The sequence below is a fragment of the Macaca fascicularis genome, chromosome 7 (assembly GCF_037993035.2).
Source record: "Macaca fascicularis isolate 582-1 chromosome 7, T2T-MFA8v1.1".
NCBI classification, from domain to species: domain Eukaryota; kingdom Metazoa; phylum Chordata; class Mammalia; order Primates; family Cercopithecidae; genus Macaca; species Macaca fascicularis.
This window is the reverse complement of record NC_088381.1, coordinates 75,418,647-75,436,509: the sequence shown is the minus strand read 5'-3', so window position 1 is coordinate 75,436,509 and position 17,863 is coordinate 75,418,647. Positions and strand designations below refer to the sequence as shown.

General features: G+C 57.2%; 1 protein-coding gene and 1 long non-coding RNA gene across 7 annotated transcripts; one reads left to right on the top strand and one right to left on the bottom strand.

The window, feature by feature from the left end:
- Positions 1 to 640: 640 nt before the first annotated feature.
- Positions 641 to 15,726, bottom strand: FURIN (furin, paired basic amino acid cleaving enzyme). Of its 5 annotated transcripts, none has more exons than XM_005595474.5 (16): positions 15,607 to 15,726; positions 8,132 to 8,467; positions 7,669 to 7,767; positions 7,465 to 7,560; positions 6,997 to 7,125; positions 6,810 to 6,886; positions 6,407 to 6,495; positions 5,720 to 5,892; positions 5,085 to 5,297; positions 4,531 to 4,631; positions 4,307 to 4,410; positions 4,097 to 4,214; positions 3,810 to 3,989; positions 3,277 to 3,401; positions 3,053 to 3,163; positions 641 to 2,809 (listed from the first exon to the last, which is right to left on the bottom strand). In XM_005595474.5, exons 2-16 carry the CDS (start codon positions 8,306 to 8,308, stop codon positions 2,217 to 2,219), a joined length of 2,385 nt encoding a protein of 794 aa, XP_005595531.1. In that variant the 5' UTR covers positions 8,309 to 8,467; positions 15,607 to 15,726; the 3' UTR covers positions 641 to 2,216. The 5 variants fall into 5 exon arrangements, with proteins under 5 accessions (XP_005595531.1, XP_045253373.1, XP_045253371.1 ...); XM_045397438.3 differs by lacking the exon at positions 15,607 to 15,726 and adding an exon at positions 13,136 to 13,234; XM_045397436.3 differs by lacking the exon at positions 15,607 to 15,726 and adding an exon at positions 12,359 to 12,640.
- LOC135971910 (uncharacterized) lies at positions 11,907 to 17,655 on the top strand. Of its 2 annotated transcripts, none has more exons than XR_012415459.1 (4): positions 11,907 to 12,085; positions 13,459 to 13,914; positions 14,176 to 14,257; positions 15,535 to 17,655. It is a non-coding gene; the product is annotated as an uncharacterized lncRNA (long non-coding RNA). The 2 variants fall into 2 exon arrangements; XR_012415458.1 differs by lacking the exon at positions 11,907 to 12,085 and adding an exon at positions 12,698 to 12,883.
- The last annotated feature ends 208 nt before the right edge of the window (positions 17,656 to 17,863 follow it).

Genomic DNA, 17,863 nt, shown 5'->3' with positions numbered 1-17,863 from the left:
GCCAGGGGCACCGCAGAAGAGGAAGAGTGGTCCCAGCCCTCCCCACCTCACGGAATTCCCTAAGGAGAGGCTCAGGCGCCAGCTTCCATTTGAATAAAATTTCCAAGTAAATATCCCGAACAGAGGCTGCTTCTCAGGGACAGGTCCTGGTGGCTCTGTCCCCATCCTCCTACTCCCAGGCAGGGGCTGCCTGTCCCAAGGGAGACCTGGGGCAATCAAGGGGCAGGGGTTGGGGAGTGGAGATGTGTGGAGTTTTCCATTTGGGACTCAGGCTCCTCACAGCAAGTCCTCTCATTCAGTCCAGCCCCCACCTTAGGCCTCAGCCCTATAGCCCACAGCGGCCAGGTCACTTCAGCCAAGGAAGACACAATAGGCCCAGTTCTTCACACTGCTGGAAACCAGGACTTTGGGAGTGAAGTGCTCAGCTCCTGAGGACCAGGGGTCACCAGCCCCACCCCAGGGGGCTGGCCTCCAGCCGCAGTCTCCTTCCACTAGGGGCTGGCACATCCTCCCGCCCCTTGGAGGACTTTGACCTTCTGACGGGCCCACGTCCAGGCAGGCAGGCCACTGTGTGGGCCTAACTGGCCCCCTATCCTCAGCTTCAATGCAGGAGCAATGGTAACACACTGGAGACTGGCCCTGGTTTGCATAGTCTGCACGTTTAATCACTTTAAAACCTCTAACATTATCTCGTGTCCATTAAATAGAACCAACAATGCTGGGCCTGTTTAAATTACAAGAAAAAAATCACTGTGCACCAACCCAGTATCTTACAAAACCAGCCGGGCTGGCCACGAGGGTAGGGGGATGGGAGAGGAGGGGGCACCCCTGGGCAGGTGGCTGGGTACCAGGAATGGCTAGGAGAAAGAAAAGGGGGCTCCCAGATGGGAGGGGACTGATTGTCCTAATGGGAGGGGTGCAAAAGGCACGTCAGAAGAGGAGGTTTGAGGGGGGCATGACAGGTCAGTGCTTTCTCCACCAGGGCACAGTGTTGGAGGGGGCTAAGTGCCACCACCTGCCTACCCCTGGCACTTGGAGAGCCAGTGACCTATGAGCCCCTGGCATGGCGAGCCCCACTTGAAACACAGATGTCAGCCTGCCCCTCCCACTGGGACCCCCTTTCCTTGAGCCCGCCTGGCTGGCCTGCCTCTTCAGGACTTGGGGCTTAACTATTCCTCACTCCTCAGCAACATGCTGCAGCCCCCACACCTCAGGGCCAGGGCAGCCAGGGAGGAGCAGGGCGGACGGTGGGTGTGAGAAGGTGGGTAGTCCAGCTGCTACCCCCATTAAAAATACAAAAACAAATCATCAGCATCTAAAGTGAAATAATCACAAAGTGAAAATATATCCTCAAACAGCCCCTGAGATCCCCACAGGGGAAAGCAGCATTGGGTGGGAGGCCAGAGAGGCTGGCTGGGCCACCGCCCCTCCCCACCACCCACCCAGGGGCTCCAGGTCTGTGAGTGCCAACAGCCCAGACAGCCCGGGCTCAGAAAACAGGGACTTGAGCCCTGATGGGAGAGGCAGGTGCAAAAGAGGGGAGGGTGGTCAGGACACCAGCACAGGGTTCAGCCAGAATTTCAGCCTTGGCTGCGCCAGTCTGGTGGCCAGTGGTGGTGGAGGCAGGGAGCACAGGGGTGGGTCATGGGACACAGGCCACAGGCCAACATGCCACGTGCACACCTGGAGGCACCTGCCTTGCCTTGGTCCCTTCCTATGATGGCTGCTGCTGCCAAGACTCACCAGAGCTGGGGGACAAGGTGGAGGGTGCAGAAGCCCTTGGAGAGGTGGCCTCCTCCCTCAGATACCTCCTAGGCCAGCCCCCAACTGCCTGGATGGGACCATTATTGCTTTAGAGGGACAGGGAAGGGCAAGAGCTACGGCCTGGGTCAGGAATCCCAACAAGCAAAGGCTGCCCCTCTTCACTCCGCAGGAACTCTGGCTGGGGCTGGGGCCTGGGCAAGCTGCCCTAAAGGTTTCACTCCTTTCTCCACATGGAGGGGGTGCTGAGGGTGGGGTACGGCCCTCCCCGCACCCCAGCTGGTCCTGGGCCCACCTCAGGTGGCCAGATGGGCCCGAGGGTAGGAAGGGCGCAGTCTCCACCCCTCTTGCCTCCCAGCTGGGGTCCAAACCCAGTCCCAAGATAAAAAAATACTTTGGTGAATTAAAAAGTGCCCAAGGAGGGGATTGGCTTGAGGGGGTGGGCAGTGGGCTCATCAGAGGGCGCTCTGGTCTTTGATAAAGGCGGTCCTCTCGCCCCGGCCCTCATCCTCTTCTGAGTCAGACGGACACTCCTCCTGCCAGGCTTCAGGGGGCAGCCCCTTGTAGGAGATGAGGCCACGGTCCATGGTGTACACCTTCACCCCCCGGAAGCTAAAGCCAGAGCGCAGCTGCAGGACCAGGAAGACAGTGACGAAGACCAGCACGATGAAGGCGCAGCTGAGGCCGGCCACCACCTCAGGCAGGTGTGAGGGCAGCAGCCCTGCCCGCAGCCGCGGCCCCGCCTCCATCTCTGGGGGCAGCCGGGGTGGCTGCTGCTGTGGCGGGGACTCTCGGCTGCTCTGGCTTTGCCGGGAGCAAGTCTGCTCCACAGGGTCCAAGGAGGCATGGCTGGGGCAGCTGAGGCAGTCTGTCGGGGCCGGCCCCTGGCATGTGGCACATGAGGCGTGGCAGGGGGCGCAGACGCTGGCCCGGATGGTCTCCACGTCATTCTCGGTGCTATAGTGTGTATCGAGGACTTGGGGGGCAAAGCCTGGAGGGCAGTGCTGGACACAGCTCTTCTGGTGCAGGGAGAAGCCTTCCTCGCACACTGCCGGCGTGGGAGAGAGGGCAAGTGTGTGTCAGCTAAACAGACTGTAGCCCCAGGACCATAGCAGCCCCAAGCCAAGTCACCACATCCCCAAGATCCCCCAGCCCCAGGACTGTGGTCATCCCAAAAGCCCCAGGGGCCCTAGGTCTCTTGAGACTTTTTTCTTAGAGCTGGGCTTCAGGACAGGCACCCGCCATCCCCCCAGACTCCGGCCCCCAAAGCCCAACAGCACCCACTACTGACCCACACAGGCCTGACTGGACGTGAGGGTCTTGCAGCCACTGCTTTCTGGAGGTATGGGCAGCCCCTCAGGGGCAGTGCCATAGAGTACGAGGGTGAACTTTGTCAGTGTCCCTGTTCCAGAGCGGTGAGGAGGCAAGAGTTGGACAGTGCTGGCACCACGCCCAGTGCCCTAGATCCTGCCAGCCCTCCACCTCATACCCCTACCCCTCAAGTGCCCCCAGTACCATAGTTGTTGGCTTCGCTGGTGTTTTCAATCTCTAGGACCCACTCGCCAGAGGGATCCTCATCCCAGGAATGAGTTGTCATGAAGGCCCAGTCATTAAACCCATCTGCGGAGTAGTCATGTGGCCTGGGGAGGGGAGTGCACACAGCCCTGAGGCCTCTGGGGGACCCCAAGCTAGGGACATCTAACCCACAGCACACGGGCCACATACCCTTCCCCCACGCAGACCAACCTCACGGGGCCAGAAGTGCCTGCTGGCTTGGCTGTTTCCCAGCGAGCCAGACATGCTCAACCAGGGGATTCTAGAAGGATACACAGGCACTGCACAAGGTGGGGCACCCTACTGACATTAAATAGGTGCAAGCCAGGGATTCCTGCAACATGGGACAGTCCCACAGGACAAAACTGTCCCTCCCAAAATGCCAAGAGTGCCCCACTGAGTAGCACTCAGTGCCCCCTGGGCCGTGTGAGCGAGCAAAGGCAAGCACGCGGGCTGTGAGAGGAGGAGGTGATGGGCAGGGACAGAGCAAGCACCTGGCTGCCAGCAGGGTGGAGCGGGTGCCCATGGGGCTGACCAGGTGGATGGCCAGGTCGCCACGGCGATTATAGGACAGGGTGAGCCGCGCCTGAGCGTGCTCCAGCCGAGTGATGTGGTTGGGCTCGCCCAGGCACGCGGTCACGGTCTTCCGCACCTCGAGCCGTTTCCCGATGTCTCTGTGCAGGAGAGGACCACGACGGTCAGCCTGGCCCAGAGGGACCAGCGGGCACCCCCTGCGACTCTGGTCCCACTGGCCCCCTCCCAGCCTGGGTCCAGCCCTCACTTGGGCTCCGTGAGGATGTCGATGATGCACTTCCGTTGGGGGCCCACTGTGGTCCAATTCTGGGCCAGGGCCACCATGGCGCCTGCGTCCAAAAGCCCGTAGCCATACGAGTGGCTCACTGTGGGAACAGGGAAGGTGAAGTCAGCTGTGAGGCACAAAGTGCCTTCCACCTAACTCCACATCCAGCCTGCCGGGCCAGCCTGTCCTCACCTTTCCGGCCCACACCATTGGTGGCCCAGTCGTTGGCGTTGAGGTGGGCTGGCTTCGAGGTCTGTACCACCAGGTGCTGCATGTCCCGCCATGTGAGGTTCTTACTGCAAAGAAGGAAAGGAGAGGTCAGGGATCAGTCTTTTTTGGGAGCGGCTGGAGACGAAGGGCTGCCCTACAGAGAGTGCTGGTAGAGACAGGGTTGCCCCTGGCCCCCACCCACTTACTTGGCCTCCAGGGTGAGAGCAATGATGCCGGCTGCTAAGGGGGCAGAGGCTGAGGTGCCCGTGTGAGACTCCGTGCACTTCTGCCGCAAGTCAGTCGTCACCTGCCAGGAAGATAATCTTATTGGGGCCTGTGATGGGTGGAGAGGGCTAGAGGAGCCACCTGCCTACAGGCCCTGGGCACCACAGATGGTATGAGAAGCCAGGGCCAAGACCCCTGGGTCCCAGCTGCTGCCCTGTTAACTTGCTGTGGACAGGCTAATGATGAGCCCCTCCTGGACCTCATTTTCCAAAGGAATAAGGGGGTTCAACTAGCAGTTAGAGATGATTAAGAACGACGTATGTTTTTAGGGAGAGACTAGGCTTTTCAAAGGCTTCAGGTATGGCTCCACCGCCTCCCAAGAACTTAGAGAGCCCCAGAGTTCACATTCCATGATGCCTGAGCCACTATCACCCAGCCACATGGGGGTGGAGGCAGACAGCCTCCAAAAGAGGGTGCTGGGCAAAGTCAGCCAGCAGCCCCATTTCCCCAGCCCCCAAGCCCAGGTAAGACTCACAATCTGCTTCTCATTCTGGTTGCCACTGCTGTAGGTCGTGGCCAGTGTGGATGAGCAGGCCTCACTGTACCAGGGCACGTTGCCAAACTGCGTGGCGCTGCTGATGGACAGCGTGTAGATACTGTTGGTGTAGCCGTCGCAGTTGCAGCTGTCATGTTCCCGGCCCCCGTTCCCCGAGGCCCAGACAAAGATGGAGCCCAGCCCCCCTCGGCCCTGTGGACAGAGTGGGCTGGGGTCATTCAAGATTGGGACTTGAGGGAGGGTTGGCAGGAGGACACTGCTGGAGAACTGGCCTCATTCTCTGGGAACCTCCTGTCCCCTGTGAGATCCCTGGTGGATCAAGTGTGTATCCAAATATGTCTATCTAGACACACAAAAAATCAGACCAGGAGACCAAGGCGGGAGGATTGCTTGAGGCCAGGAGTTCAAGACCACCCTGGGTAACATAGCAAGACCTCATCTCTAAAAAAAATTTGTTTTTTAATTAGCCAAGTGCAACTGGTATAAGCACTTTACTTTTCTTTTGTCCCTTAATGTTTCAATAAACATGTTTTGTGTAAAGTTAAACACGAGAATAAATAAACCAAAAAAACCGCCCAGCCTGCCCCCATGGGCTGGACCGATCCCCACCTCACCTGGCTAACCCCACGGAAGAAGGCCTCCTCAGCGAGGCGGGCTGGCCCATCCACTGTCTTGCCGTCATCCTCGGGGCCCCAGCTAGCACTGTAGATGTGGATGTGGTTGGGGTTCAGGCCCAGCGAGCGTGCCTCCACTGCATCTGTCACCTCGCCATCCAGCATGCGCACCCCTGGCCATGAAGAGGGGGCATGAAGAGGGATGCTGCGTGGGTCCAGCTGTCGGGGCTTCCACCCCAAGGAGCACACCCAGCCCTGCACCCCAGGGGATGAGCAGGGGAGGGTAGAGGCTGATGCTGGGAAACCCTGAACCCCCAACTACCCGTTTGCCTCTGCCTTTCAAAGACAAGACCCAGAGAAGGGAAAAGAGAACACCTCCTGCCCCCAACCACACCTTCTGGACTAGAAAGAGTCTCCGGTTCCCAAAGGAGCCTGGTGATCAAGGATCTGCCACATGAGGACTCACAATGGGTCGTGAGGATTTCAGGAGACTCCTACTAGGAAACCCTCACTCCACAGGGGTCCAACTCTTTCAGTCTTTGACCCTTTGAGAACCCTCCATGGAACAGCCATGTGATCAAAGGATCCAGTGGGAAAGTGGCAGGCATTAGCCAGATGGGAAGCGGGCAGGGAAAAATCCCACTGATGGGCCCTCCCGAAGACAAGGTGGCCCAAGCCCACACTCACCTCCAATGCGCGCATTGTAGGCCACACCTACACCACAGACACCATTGTTGGCCACCGCAGCCACTTCCCCCGCACACCGTGTGCCATGCCTGCCACGGCCAAGTGCATAGCATGAGTAGGACGAATGGGGTGAACAGGGCCCAGCAGATGTGGCCTGAGGAGCACGAGGGATCTGCACATCTGACACCCACCATCCCCTGAGTGCCCAGCCTATCTCCCACACTCCACTGGGCCTGTGGCCATCTCCACTCTGACCAAGCCCTCCCTCAGAGCCCCAGGTGGGCCAGGACTGTGGAAAAAGCCTCACCCTTTTAGGCAGGGCACATCTCACCCAGGCTCAGCCCTGTTCCTCAGTGGAATAAAGGAGAAGGGAGACAGAGGCCAGGGGCCTGCCACTTCTTACCTGTTGTCATTCATCTGTGTGTAACGAGGCTGGGGGTCAGGGTCCTGGTCATTGACATCAAAACTGGCCCCAGGATCCTAAGAAGGATTTGGCCACCATCAGGAGAAGGCTGACCTCACTGATAGAACAGGACAGCCTCTAGACACACCTCACCACGGATCACGGCCTCCCTCCCCCACTTCCTCACATAATTGCCTGCCAAGTCCGGGTGGTTCTTCTCGATGCCATCGTCCAGAATGGAGACCACAATGCCATGCCCTGTGTAGCCCTGCGCCCAGGCCTCCTTCACATTCAGGTCCCGCTGAGTGACACCAGACTGCGGAGACACCCACCCCATCACTTATGAGAGATGATTGGTTTTGTGAGGCTAGGGACAACTTGAAGAATCCCCTTGCTACCCTAAAACCTCCTCCTCTACCCATCCCTGCTCCTGAAAGGCCACCACTGGCTGTTTGGACTCCATGGGAATGTAGAGGACTCTGGGAGGGCCACCCCCAGGCTTGCTTATTAGGATGGGCCAGGAAGAGACTGCCCAGCAGGAGGAAAGGAAAAGAATCAGAGGAGGCCTCGAAGTCAGTCTCCTCTGGCCAAGAGCTCATGGTGGGTGGATGGTGCATCTGGGGAGGAGGTCCCAGCAGCCAAGAAGGCCGCATACCAGGTACCACTGCTGAGGAAACTTGGGGTCTGTGGGCTCCTGGTACAAGTCCCGTTTAGTCCGTCGCTTTGCCACCTGCTGTTCCAGCCACTGTACCTGCGGGGGAGTGGAGGAGAGATGGTGTGGGTGGAGCAGGAGGCGAGAGGGGCTCCTGAGAGCAGGAGGGGGAGGGTGGCATCAGGAGGGGGCTGGGGCCACACTCACTTGAGGCTCCCGCTGCAGCCGGCTGTGCCGCGGGCGGTGAGGCGACAGGGACCGCTTCGTCACTCCTCGATGCCAGAAGTGGTAATAGTCCCCGAAAATCTGCAATAAAGCAGGGAGACTGAGCTGGGCTTTCCATCTGTCAGTCCCCAGGGAGGCGGGGGACGGGGGTGGACAATGGCTTCACCAGAGGCTTGCCATGGTCGGGGGTGCGGGGCATCTGCTCCCTGTCCAGGACCCAGCAACATGCAGGGACCGTGAGGACTCACTCTCACTGGGATATGCTGCTCGCCTGAACCACCTGTGCTTTGCTCCCGGCCACCCAGAACATGCCAGCTACCCAGATGCCCCTGAGCAAACAAGGCCAACAGTTCCTGCTCCCTGGTGCCAGAATCCCTGTCTTCTCTGGTCCCACCCCCTGGCAATGTCCTGTGCCTAGGCCAGCAGCCCAGGTAAGAACACCTACCTGGCCCAGGTTGAGGAACCCATGCTTCCGTGCCACGCTGTTGGCCACTGCTGGGCCCCCAGGGATGTGCACAGCCCACGTGTTGGTGAAGACCTTCTGGCCCTGAGCATCAGCTGCTAGCAGGACCAAGGTTCCTGTTGCTGCTACCACCCATAGCAACCAGGACCTCAGCTCCATGGGGGGGACAGGTGGCTGGGACCCTGGAGCGCCCGTCTCCTTGGCCTGGTCACAGGGCCTCGGCTCCCAGGTGCCTGCTCACTGCCTGTGGCCCGGGGCTGACTGGTGGGGGCATGGGGACGAGATGGGCAGGGCTCGGGAGGGTGAGGAGTGCCGACTCTGAGAGGAACAAGAAGGGAAAAGGGGGGAGAGGGTCAGTTCCTCCCCTGCCATGCACTAAAGCTGCCCTGCCCACCTCAAGTTTCAATTGGGGCCTGAAATGAGATCTGGGGGAGAAGGGTAAAAAAATAAGTGCTCCCCAGAAGAAATCTAGCACCCAAGGCCAGTCAGATAGATGGACAGATGGATGCCCTCACAATCCCACCCAATCCTTTCTCCATGCAAGAATGTAAGAAGTGTAACAGAAAGGCCAGGCATGGTGTCTCACTCCTGTCATCCAGCACTTTGGGAGGCTGAGGCGGGTGGATCACCTGAGGTCAGGAGTTCGAGGCCAGCCTGGCCAACGTGGTGCAACCTCGTCTCTACTAAAAATACAAACATTAGCCAGGTGCTTCCAGTCCCAGCGACTCGGGAGGCTGAGGCACAAGAACTGCTTGAGCCCAGGAGGTGGAGGTTGCAGTAAGCCAAGATCGCGCCACTGTACTCCAGTCTGTGCAACAGAATGAGACTTCCTCTCAAAAAAAAAAAAAGTGTAACAGAAGCAGCAGGATGAAGACTATCAAGCCCTGAGTCACTCAAAATCAGAAACAACAAATGAATAAATATTCAACTGATCAAGGTAAAAAAGATGCATTATAAAGCAGTACGTACACATAATCCCATTTTATTTTTTAAAAACTATTTTTACATGTATATTTATACAAACCAAAACAAAATCCAGAAGGACACACGCTATAAAACCTTAACAGTGGTTCTCTCAAGATGGTGAGAATTACAAGTAATTGTTATTTTTTTCTTTGTGTCACTGTATTCTCCAAATCACCTAGGTACATTTTACATAGGAATAAGATGCTGGCTTTTCAAGGTTTTTAAATGAATGGCATCTATACAACTCACTAGGGTTTCCTAGTTCAGCCATAGGGAGTTATTTGCAAAGCCCCACAGCTCCTAAGAAGAAAGAATGGGTGACCCTAGGTGAGATGGTACTTTTATGGGCCATGTCCTGAGGAGGTGCGGGGTGGCAATCACAGAGGCTTCACCTCCCTCTATGGCTGAGATGGCTCTATCAGCAAAGTCAGGGGCCCAGGCTCGTTTTTACTGTTTCCTGGGGAACGCTGGGGCCGCCAAGCCCTGCCCTGCCTGGGCCTGGAGGCCCCCAGCTGCCCCCTTGCTTGCTCCACGCCCACCAGCCTTGCGTAATCCGAGCCCAGGCAGCCAGGGCAAACACTGGCTGCTGAGCCAGGAGCGCCAAGGTGAGGCTGAATCAATAGTCCGAGTGTTGTTTTTCCTCCTTCAGCAAACAGACGGCGGGACCTCTCTGCCTAGGGCCACATAACTGTCCCCACATAGAGCCCCTGACTAGCCAGAAGCCAAGCCCCTGGAGGAAGGAGGGAAGCTGGGGGAGGTCCCAGCAGTGCTGCTGGGGGTATCCCGTATCAGTGCCAAGTTCCATGAGCAGCGGCAGGGCCCTGGATGCCCTTACCACTTCCATAGCCAAGGCCACTCTTTGCCGGATACCAAAAGGAAGGCACCCCAGCTCACGTAGGCCCTGGGGAGCTACAGAGGCAGGCTCACTATAGAGAACTCTTTGCTTCTCCAGAGGCTGCCCTTAGACACAACCGGCCTCCCTGACTGCTGCAGTCCCACCCTGCAGGCTGGGGGTACTCCACACACAATTCCTGGAGTATTTTCAGTTTGGACCAAAATAACCTGACAGCTGATGGCAGGAGACATCTACAATACAGCTCCTGCACATCCCTGTGGGCAGACTCCACAGGGCTCCAGGGCAGGCCTGGGAACCACAGCCCCATGGTGCCTTGGGTGGTTGGTTCCAGAAAGCTGGCCTGATCAATGGCTGGACAGCTAGGCACCCCAGCCCTAGGGGATGGAGGGACCTCCTCCCAAGTCCCTCATTTAAGAGAGGATGTGGGACCCTGGGGGCAGAGCCACATAGGAACAGGGCCTCATCTCTCTCCTCTTGCCACCACAGCTGCCTCTTGGATCATCCCCCTGCCCCCACCACCACCAACCACAGTGCTGTGAGTCCTGCTGGAGCCCCCAAATCGAGGCTGGGTTCATCTGGGTCTAGCCCAGATTCCAGCACACTGTAGATGGAGCCGCAGCTGCTTGGCGTTAAAAGTGATTAACCAACTATTTAATTACCTTGCAGCACTCGGAAAGAAAGCACGCTTCAGGCGCAATTGAACAGTCCCCCCAAAGAAAGAGGGCCAGCCTCCCTCCATCCAACAACCCCACCCATAGTGAGGGGTGGGGATGGCTTCCAGAAAATGAGACCCCCACAGACGGCTCTGCCACAGCATGCGGGACAAGGGAGGATCCCCGAAAAGAGTAAGAACTGAAAACAATGAATGAATGGGTTTCTCCCCACCCCCATCCCAGACTCTGACTCACCCTCTAGTCCCAGTTTGTCTCAAACCTGGAGGCTTGCTGTATTTCTCATGATCTTGTTTCACATGGGACTGTGCTCCAGGCTGTGGCCAGAGAGAGCTGTGGGTGCTCTTCCTGGCTATGTTCTTGGGCACAGCCCTTTTCTCCAGCTCCAGAACCTCCCGACACAGAGAGCCACTCTGGGCCACTCAAACTGCGCCTTACCCCAGGACCCACTGCTGTTTCCCAGACACTGGGGGTCTGGCTCTGACACAGCCACAGAGCAGGCCACGGGAGGGCCACCCGGACACCCAATCAATCTCTTCCTCTAGAAGAGACACCACGCCGGGTCCTGTTACCAGCCCTGGGAGGCTCCCGTGAAATTATCGCTCCCAGTTCCTGCCCACTACTTGCTGGATGATCTTAACAAGTCACTTCCTCTCCCTGGGCCTCAGTTTCCTTGGTGGTAAAAACTGCTAGACCAGCGGTTTTCAAACTTTTTTTAAAAAGCCACAGAATCCTTTTTAAAATCAAATGCTCCAATATAGGAAATAGTAAAACGAGGGCTGCTCTGCTTGAGAAGAGGCCAGGCTTGGCTACTCTCCTATGCTGTGTCCACACCTGCTCAGCAGCCGCTCTCATCAGGCCACATCACCTGGGTTCCCCTCGCACTTCCCAAGTCGGAATAAGAATCCCAACACCCTCCAGTGGATGAGGGTCTGCACCCCAGGGGCCATGGGGTAGAGGATGATGGGAAAGCGGGTTCCGACCAGACAAGTGACTGCCGTCAGACCTGTCTGGCAAGCAGGCCGCCCCTCGGTTCAGCCACCCCGCGGGGGCACAGGGGCCTCGGCCAGGCCGCGGCAGAAGGCAGCCCCGGGACCTACCTGCGCCCGCCGCCGGCGCCCGCGGATCCCGCACCTGAGTCCTCACCGCACAGGTGTGCGGGCGGGGGCGAGGCCCGGGAGAAGGATCCCCCGCCTCGCCCCCGGCCGCTCCTCCCCTCCCCGGGCGGAACGCAGGCCCTACGCGGCCGCGGAGTGGGCGAGCCGGCGGCAGCCCCCGAGGCGGCGGGGAGGCGGGAGCACCCGGAGCCTGAGGAATTTTCTCCCCATCCCGCCCCCAGCAGGGGCCCCGCAGGCGCTTCCTGAGGTCAGAGGGCTCGCCCTGGCCCCACGCGGAAAAGTACCGGCCAGGGCCGGGGGTCCGAGACCGGCCCGGCGCGCTCAGGTGGGCTGCTGAGCGCCCTGTCTGCTCCCGGCAGCTCCACCCTCGGGGCCGGCCCCGGAGCCAGTTCCCGAAAGCGGGCGGGCAGCCGGGCCCCGGGGGACCCGGGTCGGGGCTGCACCGGCGCCAGTGCCCTGACCCTCCCTGGCCCGGGCACCCGGGCCGCGGAGCCCGCTCCTGGGGCAGAGCGGCCCGGCCCGGCCTGCTCCCCTCGGGCCCGGCTCCCAGGCGCGCTTGCCTTCCCCGGGCCCCGGGCCCCGCGCCCTCGCTGCTTACCCTCGGGAGCCCGGACGGGGAAACTTTTACAGGCGAGCGCCGCGGCGGCTCGGGTGCCCCTCGGCCGAGCGAAGAGCCCGGCGGCGGGGGCCTGGGCTCGGCGCGGTCCCCGCGCCCGGCGGCAGCGTCACGGCGCGGAGGCGGGGAGGCGCGGCGGCGCGGCCTCGGCCCGGCCGGCGACCAGGGCAGGGCTCGGCCTGGGCTCCAGCTCCGGCGCGGGCGGGGGCAGCGGCCGGGCCGCGGCGGCGCGGCTTGTTTACTCGGGCCGCTGTCAGCGGCGGCGGCGGCGGCGGCGGCGGCCCGGGCTCCTCCTCCTCCGCCGCCGCGCCCCTCCCCCTCGCGGCGCCACCTCCGCGCTTCCCCGGCCGCCGCCACCGCCGGCTCCGGCTCGGCCGCCCGCCGCCCATGCCGCCCGGCCCCGGGCCCGCTTTCCTAGCGCTGTGCGCCCCAGCGCGTCTGGCCCCGAGCGGCGGCCCTGCGGGGCCTTCTGGGGCGCCCGCTGCCTCCGACTCCCGGTAGGGACAGGTAGGAAGTGGGGCAGGCGATCCCAAAGTCCTCGCGGCCGCCAGGCACGAGGCCCCGCTGCCGTGCCCCCGCCCCCGGGCTCGGCTCTTCGCCCCGCGAGCTCCCCGGGAAGACGGCTGCGGAGACCCGAACTCGGAACCGAGGGGAAAGGCTTGAGGGAGGCACTCTGAGCCCTGCCTCGGCCGGAGTCTTGGGGGGCCGACCCTCTCCGTCCCCCTCTTCCCACTCCTGGGCCACGAGTTTGAGCCTAACCGGGTTAAGTGCCCAGGGACGGCGGACCTGGGGTCCTCCAGTCCAAGGTCGAGGGAGGACTGCACGGCGGCGGGGCCAGCCTCCTCTGGGCCTACTGTTAGAGGAGTCACGACTTCGTCTGCATTTGTATAGACAGGTGGATATATGAGCAGAAGTAACCCACCTCCTTTTAATATTTTTAGCTTTTTTTTTTTTTTTTTTTTTTTTTAAACACCAACCGCTTGCCAGGCACCAGGCCAGTCACTTTATATTATCTCCTCCTTATGTACATGATTTGATCCATATAATCCTGTCAGGCTGACATTATTAATCCCATTTTACAGATAAGGAAACTGAGGCGCACAACGTTTAAATAATTTGCCCAAAGTTCCGCAACCAGCAGACCTCAGATCCTGCAAGAGACTGGGGTGTTTGGCAGAACCTGAATCCAAGCTACTTGCAATATACCAGCCGGAGCCTCTCCCTCCCTGGGCCCTAGAAAACGTTTGTGCTACTTGGCTGAGGCCGATGCTGCTTGAGCTGAGAAAGAAAAGAAGGAAAATGTGGCCAAGAGCTTCCCAGGCTGGGTTATTCCAAGGTTGCAGAGCAGCCTGTGCCCATCTCTTCTCGCTTCCTGTGAGATAAACTGGCTGCACAGGATCTGCCTGTGGCCTCCTGAACACAGGTTCCCGGGTAATGGAAAGAAAAAACAATCCACTGAGTGTTTTCTGTGAGCCAGGCACCATTGAGAACTCTTTTCTTGTGTCAACCCCTTCTGTCCTCACCACATGCCCCATGAGGTGGGTACAGTACATTTTCCTTTAAGTACCTTTGATGTATCACTGTCTACATTTTATATAGGAGGAAACTGAGGCCCAGAGAGGTTAAATCATGATAATTCTTAAGGCAACTGATGAAAATCAGCAAACCCGTTCAAGTCCCTGGGGCACTATTTTTTACTGGGACACCTTAGACAAGTTAATTTATCAGAGACTTCCTCAATTTACTTCTCTATAAAATGGAGATAATATTTAATGAATGCTGATCCCATTCATTCAAAGGTACGATTCGGGCACCTTTAGAAACACTGCAAAAACTGGAAACTGGAGGAACAATGCTGGGTCCTCAAAGTTGAGCTGGAAGGTAAGTCCAGTTGGCCTTGTCCCAAAGTGGGGACTTCCCCTCCACCAAGGAACTAAGACTTGTAGGGGCCACACTGGGTAGTGCCAGCCACAGTTGGGAGAACAATACTCCAGCAGTCAGACTGAGGCAGGAAGTGAGTCACGCTTCTTCCTTAGGCTGTGAGCAAGAGAACTCCATTGAGGGGAAACAGGGACAGGGCTGGCCCCACCTATCTTCCCACTTGTCCTCAGGCCTAGAAGAAAGGTCAGCCCAAAAAAAAGCAATACTTGCTGCTTCAGGTGCCCCACCCATCCTGGAGGCTGGCCCCAGGGGAGCCCGAAGTGGGTCTTTGGAGGGGGAGGGGCTAGCCTAGGCTCAGATGGCTGCCACCCAGGCAGAGGCGGTGGGAAGTGGAGCTTCCCAGTTTCTCCCAGCCAGCTTGCCTCTTCAATCCTGACTTTGGCATAAGGCAAAATTCTTTAAACTGGGTTCTCAGAGGTGCAACCCTCAGAGGGAGGAATGAGGACAGGATTGAGCAGGTGAGCACCTCTCTCTGCTTCAACCAGAGTGTCTCATATTTTAGGGTTTCACATGAGATTGTATTTTACAACAATTCTGCTGCTAAAAAGAATTTGAAAGCCACTCTCTGTGAGACCTCTCTGGAAAAAATCCCATTTGACCACAACTGGTGACTTCTGCCTTTATCTCATTGCAACAAGTCCTGTGGGCAGGTATTGTTCTCTTTATCACTCCCAACTGGCCCTGGAGCCCAGGTCTCCTGACTTGGGGCCCTCGGGGCCCAAGGTCCTCGGGATCCCACCTTATCAGTTTTACACAACAGTTAGCAGGACTTGAGCATGTGACAGAAGTCTGGAGATGAGTGGGAGGAGCAGGGCCTGATGGGTAAGTGGGGGCTGCAAAGGGGCTCCCATTTTCCCAGCAGGGCTCTGGGAGGAAGAGTTCAGCCAGGCCTCTCTTTATCCTTGATTTGGGGCTAATCCAGGGAGGCTCCTGAGAGTAACATAGTCCTAAATCCACCCAGTCATCCTGACTCCAAGTGCTTCTGTTGTCTTCTTGGGGTGCTCTGGGAGTCCTCAGTGAAATCTCTGGCCCACCTCAGGCACAGCAAATAAAGCCTCCGGCAGCAGCACCCACACCTAGTTTTAAGCAGAAAGTCTACGCAATATTCAGACTTGCATAGAAGGATGCCCAACAAAATTCCATCGGTGTTCTCTCCGAGTGAAAGGGTCACATTTGCGATCTTTGTTTTCTTCTTTTTGCTTACCTGCATTTTTCAGGAATGTCTACAAGAACTCCTAAAATAATTAAACCTTTAAGTCAATGCGAAATCGAATAAAGCGTGTCCATACTTCACCATCCAGCTCCAGAACACCTGGGATTCATCCTGGCCGCTGCTGCTTCCCCACCACAGGCTGCAGCTGCAACAGTCAGGCTCCTATCCCTTCACAGGGCAGGGCTCTTCCAGTTCTGGCTAAACCACTTTGGGAAAACCTTCTTTATATGACAGGCAAATAAGGTGTGTGTGGGTGGGGGGAGGAGCTAAAAGTGATGTGGTGGTGACATATCTGGTCGCGCTGGGACTGGATCCTAACATGGCCAGCCCTTCTCATTTTCCTCACGTACTGGGGTGGATCTGCACTTACCTTCTGCCTAGCTTTGCTGCATCCCAGCCACTGGCTGACTTAATGGCTTCCTTCCACCAGCTCCAGCTCCTTGTCTTCTGCCTTGCCTTCCATGGCCAGCAAGTGCTGCCACATTATGTACCTAATAAATGCTTTGGGTGCAGTCTCACCTGGCAGACATTCATTGAGCAGCTGCTGAACGCTGGGCTGTGGTGCACCATAGCTGAATCCCTTAGAGCTTATCCCTAGGAAACCAGAGACCACCTCTAGTAGGGTTGCATGGAGGTAACTGGGACACACCAGGATCTTCTTCAGTCTGCAACCCCCCTGACCTTCCAGCTTCAACAAGCCTGCTGCCCTTCCTTCTCTCTGTTGATTCAGAAATGTGAATCACTCAATCCTCATAGTTTCTTTTTGTTTGTTTGTTTTATGTTTTGTTTTTTTTGTTTTTGTTTTTTTTCCTGAGACAGAGTCTCGCTCTGTTGCCCAGGCTGGAATGCAATGGCCTGATCACAGCTCACTGCAACCTCCGCCTCTTGGGTTCTGGCAATTCTCATGCTTCAGCCTCCCGAGTAGCTGGGATTATAGGCACATGCTACGTGTATTTTTGTGTGTGTGTGTGTTTAGTAGAGATGGGGTTTTGCCATGTTGGTCAGGCTGGTCTCGAACTCCTGACCTTAAGTGATACACCCACCTCGACCTCCCTAAGTGCTGAGATTATTAGGCGTGAGCCACCGTGCCTGGCCCCCTTGTTGAGTTTTCAGTCGGTTTGTCATCCTGAACAGGGTTTCTCAACCTTGGCATTATTGACATCTTGGGTGGGATACTCTGTAGGGGAGACTCTGCATTGCAGGATGTTTAGTTGCATCCCTAGTCACTAAACTTAGCTGCTAGTAGCACTCCCGCTCCCATGATGACAACCAAAAAGATCTCCAGGTATTGCCAAATTTCCCTTGGGAGACAAAAATCACTCCCAGCAGAGAACCACTGTTGCAGAGTGAGGAGTGGGAACATCACAGGATGGTGGTTAGTGTGCCAGGGTTCGAGGCAGCAAGAGTTGTCTGCTGGGAACTAAGCTCTGAGACAGCTGGCAGCGAGGGAGAAAACTCCCAAACTTGAAACCGCCCAGTATGCCAGCACAACAATGGGCCATTTAGTGAGGGCAAAAAATCATGCATCCTCATGACATCTGAGGACATCACTTTCTTTTTTTTTTTTTTTTTGAGACGGAGTCTCGCTCTGTCGCCCGGGCTGGAGTGCAGTGGCACGATCTCGGCTCACTGCAAGCTCCGCCTCCTGGGTTCCCGCCGTTCTCCTGGCTCAGCCTCCCGAGTAGCTGGGACTACAGGTGCCCATAACCGCGCCAGGCTAATTTTTTGTATTTTTAGTAGAGACGGGGTTTCACCATGTTAGCCAGGATGGTCTCAATCTCCTGACCTTGTGATCTACCCGCCTTGGCCTCCCAAAGTGCTGGGATTACAGGCGTGAGCCACCGCACCCGGCCGACATCACTTTCCATCGTGTTGGTGATAATGCTGAATCAAGGAAAGGATCAATCATGTTGATCATACTCCATTTTCTAAGGCAGGGAGGTGTGTGGGTCCTTGTAGCATTAAAGATGTATTTGGAAAATAGATCACTGGTTGCTTGGGGAAGGGGGCAGGGAGGGGTGGGAGGAAACTTTTGGGAATGATGGACATGTTCATTATCTTGATTGTGGTGATAGTTTCATGGGTGTGCCCATATGTCAAAATATATCAAGTTGTACACTTTAAATCCATGCAGTTTATAGTGTGTCAGTTATACCTCAGCAAAGCTGTTTTGAAGATGTGTTGTTTAGTTTTAGTGCTTGAAGGGCATTATTTTGAAAATTCACTACTGTGGAGTAGTCCGTTTCTTGACTGTGCTGAATAAATAAGGAGTCACTATAATACTTAAAAAGGAAACAGGAAGAAAAAACAAAAAGAAGAAAAGTGATCATGGG